The following is a 12,991-nucleotide window of genomic DNA, read 5'->3' as shown; positions in this document are numbered from 1 at the left end:
TGCCCGTGGGGACGAGCTGTTGTAGCAACTGGAGGGAGCGGGGTGGGGGCAGGAGGACGAGGAGGCGGCAGCCGCTGGGAGGCAGAGCAGCTCCCCACAGGGAGTGGGGAGGATTTCAGGCCCACAGGTAAAAGCTTACCCAGAGCGAGCCGCTTCTGGGCTGCAAGCTCGCGGGGTGCGTGCGTGCCCCTGGCCTGGAGCGGGAGGGGGACTGCGCCCCTGAGTTTTGCTCGATTATTGGCTAAGGCTAGACTGATCAGTGGGAGGATGCGCACGAATGAACGCGAATGCTGGTTGAATGCCGACAGCGCGCTCGGTGCTGTACGGGACACCGCTCTGGCCTGACGAGCTTACAGTCTAGACGGGCACCAGCCTTCCCCAGTTCCTACCCCCGCTCCCTGGAACTGACCTTGTTGGGCCTTCTTGGGAACGAATACCCTCCTACCCTACACCTTCCACCGAAGGCTCCAGGAGAGGCACCTTCTTCCTCTGCTCTCCCCAGGTCACTGTCCTTTTATCTGAGAATGGTCGGAGAGGACAGACCCCAATGGAAAAGCCCCTAATTCCAAAGGGCTTACAGTACAGAGAGGAAACCATCATCAAAATACAAAATCTTACCTAGTCTAAGGTTTGGGTAATGGCTAGGGGCTTGATCTAAAGGCTACTGAAGTCCTAGGAAAGACTCCCATTGACTGCAGTGGGCTTTAGATCAGGCGGTGGATGGAGTAACATTTGTTGTTACTTTAGAATGAGCAAGAACAAAATTCTTACACTATCAGAGCTGCCGTGAGCTTGTTCTAGCCCCGTTTCCTGAGAGTGAAGCAAACTGTTTGTCCTTTAACAAGCAAACTGGGGGTACATCTACACTACAGGGGGGAGTCGATTTAAGATACGCAAATTCAGCTACGTGAATAGCGTAGCTGAATTCGACGTATCGCAGCTGACTTACCCCGCTGTGAGGACGGCGGCAAAATCGACTTCTGCGGCTTTCTGTCGACGGCGCTTACTCCCACCTCCGCTGGTGGAGTAAGAACGTCGATTCGGGGATCGATTGTCGCGTCCCAACGGAACGCGATAAATCGATCCCCGAGAGGTCGATTTCTACCCGCCGATTCAGGCGGGTAGTGTAGACCTAGCCTAAGGTGTCATGTTCAGGCCACCCAGAATTGTGAGCCACTGTGTTACTACTCTGCCTTAGCAAGAGTTAGAGCTTTGCTGTTGCTGAGTTACGTGTCCGCTCCCTGCCACACCAGCCCGTCTGCTTCATCAGCAAACTCTTCAAGACTCTGCTGGTCTAAACCTTGCCTTGCAGGTACCAATCAGTAAAGGCCCGATTCTCTCCAGTCCCTCTCACAGGACACTCCCAGAAGTCACCAAGTTCGCTGCCTCCACATCAGCCTGTTAGGGTAGCTGAAGACTTACACATCACTTTAATAAACAGCACTGAGATGGTTTTGTAGTAAAATCAAGAATAGGTTTATTAACAAAGAACAGAGATGTACATCATACTAAGCAAAAGAAAAAGACAGGTCTGGTTACAAATAAAACTAAATAAAACATGCTTTCCAGTGACTAAAACTTAATCTTCGCAAGATACAATCTTTGCTTAAGCAGTTTTCTTTCTTACATCAAGTTACCAGCATCCCTAGCCCTCCAGACTAGGGGATCCTGCTTTCATAGGCTCACAGGGCACAGTTCCCTGTGTTTCCTAAGTGGCTTTTTTTCTTCTGCTTATATTTCCCTCCTATCTTCCATCTTGTCAGGGAGAAAGCCTGTTTCTCCCTTTGTTTGGGCATAGACTTCAAATCATAATATCAGTGAGTGTCCATAATTGCTCATATAGTTTTAATAAATGCATAGGTTTTTAAGGTCAGGCTTGACAAAGCCCTGGCTGGGATGATTTAGTTGGGGATTGGTCCTGCTTTGAGCAGGGGATTGGACTAGATGACCTCCTGAGGTCCCTTCCAACCCTGATATTCTATGATTCTATGAGAGGAACTAAAAGCAGTAGGAGGTGGCTACTCCTGAGACTGTAAAGGACTCCAAAGAAGTTCCAGCCCCTGCAGTGGTTGAAATCGACTGGATCAGGCAGGTTTTCCAGAGACTAGGATACAGAGACTAAACCTCCCCCACTGCAACTTGAGACCATTACTCCTTGTTCTGTCATCTGCCACCACTGAGAACAGCCGAGCTCCATCCTCTTTGGAACCCCCTTCAGGTAGTTGAAAGCAGCTATCAAATCCCCCCTCATTCTTCTCTTCTGCAGATTAAACAATCCCAGTTCCCTCCGCCTCTCCTCATAAGTCATGTGCTCCAGCCCCCTAATCATTTTTGTTGCCCTCCGCTGGACTCTTTCCAATTTTTCCACATCCTTCTTGTAGTGTGGGGCCCAAAACAGGACAATGCTTTGTATGTTTTGTGTGTGTTTAAATCTGTTTATTGTTTTTTATATGTTTTCTCTGTAATGCCTTTGCCTTAAGAATAAATGTGCTTGCTTAGAAAGAGCTGTATGGGAACTTGTAACTGCTGCGACCACACTGTTCATTGCACTCAGAGAGAGAGCAAAGTACAGGCACTGGTCGTTAGGCTGACTGGCATGCGGGATAAGCAGGGAGTGTAAGTCAGGGAGATGTGCAACCTTAAAACTCCTGGTCAGAAAAGTGGGGGACAAAGGTCCCTGCCCAGAGACAGGGGCTGGCTGGAGACCTGAGACATGACTGGGAACACCTGGAGTGGACCGCGGAGGGATGAATACAGATGCAGTTACCCCGAAATTGTGAAAATGCCTTCAGATGAAATCTACTCCCAATATACCGCCACTAGAAATATTGGTCACCACAACAAAAGTTCAGTGGGAGCTGGATTTCTCCTGTTGCTGGCTGTGTTTGATGACTAATAGTTGCCAATTTAATTCTTGCAATACACATTTTCCTTCCCTTTGGCGCTGGGTGTTTTGCAGGGATCAGACTTTTTTCAGACCCTGCATCCAGCAGCACTGTGGTTTTCCAGCCGTCTCCAGCCATGGAGTAACGGGCTTCTGGGCTGCTCTTCGCATGGACCATTCTAATAGTTGCTGATGGTGGTCCAACTGCATCACCAATTTCTAGTTTTCCTTGCTGTGGCTTCCCTCTGCTTGGGCAATTCCGTCTCTGATGGCCTTTGCCTCCTCATTGCCTGCAAATTTCATCTGGCCTGGGACCCACTCAGGAAGTGGTCTCATCTGACCCACAGGTTACCTGCAAATAGCTTTTACTTGGGCCTTCTCTGATTTTTTTTTTTTAAAGCTACTTCCCTGGCATTTGTTTCTTAAAGTGCTGTATCTGGTAAAAGGAGTCGTCTGAGGCTGGGAATTAGAAGCAGATACCTTTAAGGAAACTCCAGTTTCTGCTTCCACATTTGTAACTCTGAATATAGCCAGGTCTATAGGCTTATCCGTTGTGTTGTCTCCCTACACCAGCAGGTCATGAAGCTCTCCCATTAAAGTGATTTTTCTCCCAGGATTTTGTCATGGCTTGCCACTGGGCACAGCCCCCTGTCTGCATTGCAGTTCAGGATCTGGTGCAGCGGGTTCTGCTTCACACCAGCGGGAATTGACATTTGTGATACTGGTTGAAGACTGGTGGTGCAGGCGTTGCAAATGAAGACGAGTAGCTTCTGTTTGATGCAATAGAAGAGAGGGAGCTGGTGGAGGGGTGACTCTGAACTGGGTCAAGGATTCCTCACTTCCTGCACCCTAAGATGCTGTCTGTGCGCTTTTAAACATCTGCTGTGTACGCCCCAGAGCTGGCTGCATTTCAGGGGTGGGTAAAGTTACCCCTTCATGTGTAGTTTCTGTTATCAGTTTTGTAAAGCACTCTGGGGACCCTCAGGATGAAAGGCGCTGTTTAAAGTGTACGAGCCTGTGACACTCTCCTCAGGGAGCCCAGAACCGTAAGCCACTGTTACCACTCTGCCTCAGCAAAGGAGAGTTTTGCTGGAGCTCAAACTGTGTGTCAGCTCCCGCCTCACCAGCAAACTCCTCGAGCGTCTGCCAGTCTAAACCTTGCCTTGCAGGTAACATTCAACCCCAGTTCCCCAGAGACGTCCCTTTCACTGGACACTCTCAGAAATTACCACGTCCGCTACCTCCAGAAAGGCCGTGCACGCACCAGCTTGTTGGCTCAGCGGAGGACCCACATTTCACTTTAATACACAGCACCGAGAGGGTTTATTGTAAAACTTAGCGTACAGTATATTGATCAAGAACAGAGAGTTAAGTGGTACTCAGCAGGAGATAAAGAGACAGGGCTGGTTACAAGCAAAACAAAAATAGCACACGTCTTAGTGACTAAAACGCAACTTTAGGAAGCTGCAATCTTTGCCTAAGCGGTTTTCTCTTACATCAAGCTACCAGCAACTCCAGCCCCGTAGGCAGGGGGACCCACCATTCACAGAATCAGAGGGTTCCGTTCCCTTTGTCCCCTAAGTGATGGGTAACAAAGGAATCCCTCTTTTCTTTCCTTTTGAAAAGTAAACCCAGACAGAGTTCCTCTCCCTGGCTGCTTGTTCTCTGGGTTGCAAGCGCCAAGCTCCGCCTTCATCCACTGTTCAATTTGCTTTTTCGATTGGCTTGATCACTTTGCTGACTTGAGATGCAAATGTACTTGTGTTGACCATTGCTTGTTAGCCTGATCCAGACAGACGGGTAAATCCACAGTCCTTTGCCTAGGGTGGGCTTTAAGAACATATTTCCAGCATGTGTACTTAACTCTTTACACACAAGCCGTGCATACATCACACACTGATCGTCGTGATAGCGGTTCACCAGTTTTTTAATGATACCTTACAAGACATTGTTGGGCTAAAGATTTTGACAACAGTGTGTTAGGTGGGCCCTTTGCCAGTTGGCATAAAGGCATTCTTAGGATCACAGGGCCTGATCCAAAAACCTATTGAAGTTGATACAAAGGAGCCCATTGATTTCATTTAGCTTTGGGTCAGGCCCTCTGTTATTCGTTTATATATTATTAAAAAGCAACACAGTTCAGTAGCATCAAACAAAGAAAAATAGTCTTGCTCACTGGAGCGTTTTAGTGTGTCCAGGACTTTGTACCTGCGATTCCTCAACGGCTGTGCGGGTCAGAATGATCGATCTCGCTTCCTGTCATTAATAACCTCTTGCAGACTTGTGTTCGGTTATCCTTGTTCTCTTTCTAGTCACTTCCTCCTCGCTTCAAAGTTTTCTCCCCCACGATCAATCTGCTGCCCCTCACTTCCTGAGTACGTTGCCGCAGAACAAATTGCCTCTTTTGAACCACTCCAGCGTAACAATAAAAATAAAGTCTCGGCTCATAAAACATCTGACCATTTTCCTATTGCTTGGCACCCGTGGAAGGTTACCCTCATCTGGCTGGCAAGCACTTTCAAAGTCCCTTCCAACATTTCAGTTACAAGGTGAAATTCTTTTGTGGGAGGGAGGGGTTGGGGAACTGCCTGGCTCAGGAGAATAATGAAGAGAAATAGAGCCCTTTACCTCTCTGTTGGTCAGCTGCAGCCAAAAATCATTATCATCTGACAGTTCAGAGCAGTGGTCTATATAAACAGAGTTATGGTCCTTAGTCCAGTTCCCAGCAAACAGGTGTTCACGTCATCACAAAATCTACCCTAGCAAATGGCCTTTATCCTTCTGAGCAGTCTGAACAAAGAGACTAGAGGCATAGGCGCCAACTTTCTCTGGCGCCGGTGGGTACCCGCGCCCCTTTCCCCGCCCCTGGCCCCGCCTCCACCCCATCCCCACCCCTGGCCACACCCCCATTCCAACCCCATCCCCAAAGTCCCCGCCCTAACTCCGCCCCCTCCCTACCCCTGTTGGATCCCTTCCCAAATCCCCGCCCCAGCCCCGCCTCTTCACCCAGCGTGCTGTGTTCCCCCTCCTCCCCCATCCCTCCCTGCCCCGCGAATCAGCTGTTTCACATCGCAAGCTCTGGGAGGGAGGGGGGAGAAGCAGGATGCGGCGGCATGCTCGCGGAGGAGGCGGAGGTGAGTTGGAGCAGGGGAGCGGGGTGGGGCCACGGGGAGCTGCTGGTGGGTGCTGAGCACCCACCAATTTTTTTCCGTGGGTGTTCCAGCCCCGGAGCACCCACGGAGTCGGCGCCCATGACTAGAAGTATGTCTACACTGCAATCGGGGTGTGGCTGCAGCATGTGTAGACGTACCTGAGCTAGCTTTAATCTAGCTAGCTCAAGTAACAACAGCAGTGAAGCCAATCCCGCACTTCTCAGGCTCCGAAGTCCGAGCTGCAATATCTGGGTAGCTATTTTTAGCGCCATAGCATGGACCCTGTGAGCCTGAGTCCGTAGACCTGAGCTCTGAGACTCGCAACCACGCGTTTTAAAATGCAGTGGAGATGTACCTGGGATGTGCTCAGGGAGGTCACCTGTACTGCTGCCCAAGCTGCTGTGACTTCCCTGATATTGCTACTCAAGCTAGCTAGATCAAAGCTAGCTCGGCTATGTCTACTCATGCTAGAGCAGGAGTTCTCAAACTTGGGGTCAGGACCCCTCAGGGGGTCGCGAGGTTATTACGTGGGGGGTTGCGAGCTGTCAGCCTTCACCACAAACCCTGCTTTGCCTCCAGCATTTATAATGGTGTTAAATATATTAAAAAGTGTTTTTAATTTATAAGGGGGGTCGCACTCAGAGACTTGCTATGTGAAAGGGGTCACCAGTACAAAAGTTTGAGAATCACTGTGTTAGAGTCACTCCTGTGTTTGCAGTAAGGATCGAAAGGGTCAATCTCTGGACACTGTGAATGACGCTTGCGTTATCTTTGCCTGACTTCTACCTATGAAGGCTTCTGTTCCCGGACAGTCAGTCTGGCACCTTTCAGCAGTACTGACCTCATTTCATTTAAAAAGATCATCACCCTAAGATTTGTTTAAATCTCTTTCTGCCTCCCATGATTTTGTTTTAATCCTTCTTTCCCTTTTGGTCTGATCCTGCACCCACTGAAGCCAGAGGCAAACCTCCCATGACCTTCACTGGAGCAGGACTGGTGTTACTTTGTTGTGGTCACTAACGTGTGTGCTCTGCCTTCATGGATGATTTGGTGCAATTTTAATAGCTAGACTTGGCAGAATTCGATTTTTATTTTTTGGTGATTTTAATGGATAGCATCAATGTTTATTTTAAGCATTTTTTTAGATTTTTATCCATTTGAATTTTCAGTTGCTCAAAATTAAGGGTTTTAAGCATTCCCCCCCCCCTATTTTTTATCAATTTAAATTTTCACAGTTATGGGGGTGGGGGGATAGCTCAGTAGTTTGAGCATTGGCCTGCTAAACCCAGGGTTGTGAGTTCAATCCTTGAGGGGGCCCCTTAAGGATCTGGGGCAAAATCAGTACTTGGTCCTGCTAGTGAAGGCAGGGGGCTGGACTTGATGACCTTTCAAGGTCTCTTCCAGTTCTAGGAGATGGGCTATCTCCATTAACTTATTTTATTTATTTATATGGAAAATTATAGGGACTCAGACAATTATTTAATGACAGTAGATGTTGAGATTCAAAAAGTTAAAGCTTTATAACTGCTAAAATGCAAATTGTCAAGGCCCCGTGTCAAATATACATCTTTAAATCAAACTCTAATAATTTCTCAAGCAGCATTTTTCTTACTTTGCCGCTCTGTACATTTTGATTGTCGTATATGGAAATATTTTGTGTGGGTTTGTGTGTTTGCAGTGAAATTGATGTTTATTGACATTTACTGATTTAAAAAAATAATTGAATCCTTCCAAGCCTATTACAAGTGTGTACAAGATTCACTGAGACCTAGAACTCGGAATGGTAGTTTATTCCCTGTTTTTTAAATAGATACTGTTCTGGGGCCTTTCTCAGGCTCACAAAACTATTATGAAGTATTTGACAATGAGAGATCTTAAATTCTGATCTGAGGCCTTGCCTGTAGAACTAAATGGATTTAAAATCTATTAGTTATTATTTGTCTTATGATAGTGCCCAGGAACCCCAGTCATGGGCCAGAACCCCATTGTGGTAGGTGCTGTACAAACATAGAACAAAAACATGGTCCCTGTCCCAATGAGGTTACAATCGAGGTATTGAATCTGAGGTCTGGTGTACACTAGAAAATGAGGTTGGCTTAACGAGGTCACTCAGGAGTGTGAACGTGTAGAAGGTGCTAGGTTGAATAGGGTTACCATACGTCCAGATTTTCCCGGACATGTCCGGCTTTTGGGGGCTCAAATAGGGTTACCATTCGTCCGGATTTACCCGGACATGTCCTCCTTTTTGTGCTAAAAATAGCGTCCGGGGGGAATTTGTAAAGCACTCACAATGTCCGGGATTTCCCCCTCCCCCGGCACAGCAGAGTGAGCGGCTGGGAGGGCTGCAGGAAAGTCCCGGGCTGGACTCCGGAGCAGCTGGAGAGGAGCTCCGCCCTGCATTCTGAGCAAGTGTCTCAGCACAAAGTGCAGCCCTCCCCTTTTGCAACTGGAGCGGTTTCTGCCATGCAGCGTAGCAAAACGGGAGCGAGAGCACTTTGTGCTGATACAAGGGCAGCTCTCCCCTGCAACCCGGTCCGGATCTGGGACCGGGTTTTGTTGTGCAGGGCCAGGGACCGGGTTTTGTTGTGCTGGGGAGCTCAGCCACGTGTCCGGCTCGCACAGAGCCCAACACTCTGTTCTGAGCAGCAGGGTAAGGGGGGCAGGAGAAGGGGCAGGGAGGTTCTGGAGGGGGCAGTCAAGAAACGGGGGGGGGGGCTTTTTGGGGGGAGTGGAGAAAGTTTTGGGCAGTCAGGGTACAGGTAGGGGGTAGGGTCCTGGTGGGCAGTTGGGGGGGGGTCTTAGGAGGGGGCAGTTAGGGGACAAGGAACAGGGAGTCTTAGGTAGGGGGTGGGGTTCTGGAGGGCAGTTAGGAGCAGGGGTCCCAGGAGGGGGCAGTCAGGGGACAAGGAGCAGGGGGGGAGTGTTTGGGAGTTCTGGGGGAGAGCTGTCAGGGGGCAGGAGTGGGGAGAGGGATCGGAGCAGTCAGGGGACAGGGAGCAGAGGGGTTTAGATGGGTTGGGAGTTCTGGGGGGGGGCTGTCAGGGGGTGGGGAGTGGTTGGATGGGGCGTGGGAGTCCCAGGGGTCTGTCTGGGGGTGGGGGTGTGGATAAAGGTTGGGGCAGTCAGGGGACAAGAGGCAGGGAGGCTTAGATAGTCCTGGGGGGCAGTTAGGGGCAGGGGTCCCAGGAGGGAGTAGTCAGGGGACAAGGAACGGGGGGAGGGTTGGGAGGTCAGGGGGGGCGGGAAGTGGGAGGGGCAGGGGCGGGGCTAGGGCGGGGCTCCTCCCGTCCTCTTTTTTGCTCGCTGAAATATGGTAACCCTAGCTCAAATCCCCGTCCGGGGGGAAATCCCCAAAAGCCGGGCATGTCCAGGAAAATCGGGAGGGAGGGCTGGGCCGGGGTCGCAGGGCCGGGCCGGGGTCCAGGGGCGCAGTGCCGGGCCGGGGCCGCGGGGTCGGGCCGCTGGGGGGGTGAGCTGGGCCGCGGGGTCGGGCCGCCGGGGGGGTGAGCTGGGACGCGGGGCTGGGAGCCGGGGGGTCGGGCCGGGAGCTGGGCCGCCGGGGGGGGGTGCGCGGGGCCGGGGGGGTGCGCTGGGCCGGGGGGCCGGGCCGCCGGGGGGGTGCGCGGGGCCGGGGGGGTGCGCTGGGCCACGGGGCCGGGGGGCCGGGCCGCCGGGGGGGTGCGCGGGGCCGCCGGGGCCGGGAGCCGGGGGGGTGCGCGGGGCCGCCGGGGGTGCGCGGGGCCGGGAGCCGGGGGGGTGCGCGGGGCCGCCGGGGCCGGGAGCCGGGGGGGTGCGCTGGGCCGCCGGGGGCCGGGAGCCGGGGGGGGTGCGCTGGGCCGCCGGGGCCGGGAGCCGGGGGGGTGCGCTGGGCTGCTGGGGGCCGGCCGGCAGGCAGTGCTGGGCGGGCCGGGGGTGGTCGGCCGGGGGCCAGGGCCGGCACCCCAGGGCCCGAGCCGACCCAGGCTGGAGCCGCCGGGGGGGCCAGCCTGGGCCGCACCTCCTCCCCCCACACTCCCCCTTACCTGCTCAGGCTTCCCGCGAATTAAATGTTCGCGGGAAGCAGGGGAGGGGGCGGAGACTTTGGGGAGGGGGCGGAGTTAGGGCGGGGGAGGGGGCGGGGCTGGGGGCCGGGCCAGAGCCCCGTGGAGTGTCCTCCTTTTGGAGGCACAAAATATGGTAACCCTAAGGTTGAAGGAACTGCATTATTCTAACTCTTTGCAGAGATCTTTGAGATAAAAGGCAGTTGCTTGCTTTCAGCTCATGAAAACAGTAGGAGGCCTTTTCCTGCCTCTAACAGGCATATAGCTCCCTTCTAACAGGAATGTACAGCCCTTCTCCGGTTGACTAGAGCCCTGAGGCATTTAGAACTTTCCTTCTGAAATACACTTCAGAGCATGGTTGCAAACTTGCTGTGCTGGTGCCAGGGGTTTTGTGTTGACTTACTGCATTCTTCAAAAATCCTTTCTTTAGCTGGGCCTAAGAACCACATTGGTGAGGTCTCCCATGTGTTAGCGCTTAAGAGCAATGGGCTTACGTAGTAAAATGAATTTTGCTTCTCTCCTTTTAATTAGGGGCTTTAACATTATTTCCAACACACAGGCCTGGTCTACACTAACGAGGTAAGTCAATTAAGTTACGCTAGTTAAGTTACGTAAGTTATGTAACTTAAGTCGCCGTAGCGTAGATCGATTTACAGTGGGGCTGGTGAAGATGTGATAAGTTTGGTGAAGACGTGCAAAACTGGTGTGTTGTCTACAAATTTTTGCATGGAAACATCTTGAGGTTTCATTTCAGGAGACAGTTTTGAGCCCTTTGGGTTTTCCAAAAAGTGACAAAATAGCTGGTTTTTTAGCATCCTGAAGAGTTGCAAAATTTTGAATTGTAAACATGTACACATTTCAAATCTGAATGCCCAAAGCCGCCTTTTGATGGGAGTGAACCCATTTGTATTTGGGAACAGGCTACTTTTCATTGGGAAAGGGATGCATTTTTGAGGAAAACCTTTTTGAAAAGGTGGCTATTTTCTCTAGGAATGGGACTATTTTCTGAGTTCTTAATAAAACGTGGAAAAAAAATCAGTTTCAGATACTTTCACCTCTCATTGTCGATCTGCATCTGGCACATGCTAGTGAAAGGCTGATAGTGCCAAGCATGGTGTGACAGCTGTAACCCACTGATGTGTCATAGGTTCCCCCTTTGTGCCTGATTCACAAGGGATCTGAGTGTAGCAGCTTATAGTTTAGCTCTGGAAGTTCCCGATTCAGTCCCTGATGTATCAGTCAAGTTGGCAGTCATCACAGAGATACTGTGCAGATATCCCAAATGCAGCTCTGCCAATAGACCACACTTAATTTAATCAGCTCTGAGGCGGTGAACTCTGCTCTCATGAAGATACCGTAGACATATAAAGGTGCAGTACGCAGCAAGCTAAAACTTTACAGCATCACAGCTACATAAATGGCAGCTCACAATCAATTCACCACAGAAGCACCAACTCCTAGCATCCTGGTTCCCACATGTTAGCAGCCCCCTCCTTCCTGTCTTCCTTCCCCCTTGCATCAGCGAATATTGAATCACAGTCATTTGTAAACAGGAGGCAGTTGTTACACAGAATCACCATAACTGCAGACACTAACAAATGGGCTTCCACACAGCTTGTGCTCTGGCTTGTCTCGCCTTTGTTGACCAGGATCTGCAACCTATCTGGACCTACATACATCACACAGAGCCATCTAGTGGCTGAAAAACATACTACAGTATCATTGCCTCTCCCAATCAGCTCTGCCCCTCTCTGTTCCTCTTAAGGTGGTAGCGTCCCTGCAAGCAAAATAGTCTGACATACTATCGATGACTACAGGGCCACCACTGCAGTGCTGTGGAGTCTTTCTGTAGTAGCTGTTCCAGGGAGGAGATCCAAAACCAGAGAGCCATGCTTCTCTCTAACCTATGTCTGCCTGTGGCTCTGTGTTCAAGGCGTACTCAAAGACGGGTGAGAAGATGAACCGGCAGTTTGTTGAGGATCGGGCTGTGGCGATTGACCCACTCCCTTTTATCTGGAATGTCAAAGGACCCGGGCCTCACTACTGTCTTGATATGAAGATGTCTCGGCTCAAACGACTGGCCTTCGCCTTTGAATTTGGATCAGTGAACCCCAGGTAATATCAGACCACCCTGACGATCAGACATGGCTTCTTTTTCTTTTCCAGACAAGCATTCCCAGTGACTGAGTTTCCTGAAAGGTAAAGAAGAGATTTAAGACCTTGCGTAAACGTCAGTACCGACGTGTTGGGAAGGGATGTGCGTTATCTTCTGGGTTTATCGCTGGGCTCTTTCATGGCAAAAGCACCAATAGGTCTTTACTCCGAACTAGTGCTTAGATGCCACACTGTGGGGCATTCTAGAAAAACCAGGACAACACTAAATCCTAATGAGGCCTGGGCCCCATATAGCATTTTTCATCCATAGATTTTAAAGCTCCTTTACAAAGGCTAGTAAATATCGTTAACCCCATTTTACAGAGAGGAAAACTAAAATGCAGCAAGGGGAAAAGATTCGCCCAAGGTCATCCAGCGGGTCAGTAGCAGAGCTGGGAAAAAGATCTAGGTCTCCTGCATCCCAGTTCAGTGTCCTATTTGCTGGCCTACACTGGATCTTTCTAGGATCTCAATGCACAAGAACAACCCACAGTATTTGCACAGGAAGTAGGGGAACACAATTACAAGCTTTCCAATGGGGTGCATACGACAAACACCTAAGAAAAATTTTTAGCCATGTACTTTCCAGAGAGATATTATCAATAGCAAAGACTTGTTGGGGCATTCAGCCAGAAGTCCTGCCTGCGGTATATGATCTAGTCTCTTTTCAAATGTTTTCAGTCTGTGGGCTGAAAGAGAAATCCCTTCATGGAACTATCCCGCTGCCAACACCATAATCCCCAATCGCTTGCATCTCCATG

At 50.7% G+C, this 12,991-nt stretch overlaps 1 protein-coding gene across 1 annotated transcript in view; it reads left to right on the top strand.

Moving 5' to 3' along the window:
- The first annotated feature begins 57 nt into the window (after positions 1–57).
- LOC128830060 (protein phosphatase 1 regulatory subunit pprA-like) overlaps positions 58–12,991 on the top strand; it is a 47,360-nt gene continuing 34,426 nt past the window's right edge. Inside the window, exons 1-3 of the mRNA XM_054015714.1 lie at positions 58–127; positions 12,010–12,191; positions 12,243–12,275. Coding sequence (XP_053871689.1) covers positions 12,034–12,191; positions 12,243–12,275 — 191 coding nt within the window. The 5' untranslated portion in view covers positions 58–127; positions 12,010–12,033. The remainder of the gene's footprint in view (positions 128–12,009; positions 12,192–12,242; positions 12,276–12,991) is intronic.

This window comes from Malaclemys terrapin, chromosome 1, assembly GCF_027887155.1.
Source record: "Malaclemys terrapin pileata isolate rMalTer1 chromosome 1, rMalTer1.hap1, whole genome shotgun sequence".
Classification (NCBI taxonomy): domain Eukaryota; kingdom Metazoa; phylum Chordata; order Testudines; family Emydidae; genus Malaclemys; species Malaclemys terrapin.
This window is presented reverse-complemented; position numbering and strand designations above follow the sequence as displayed.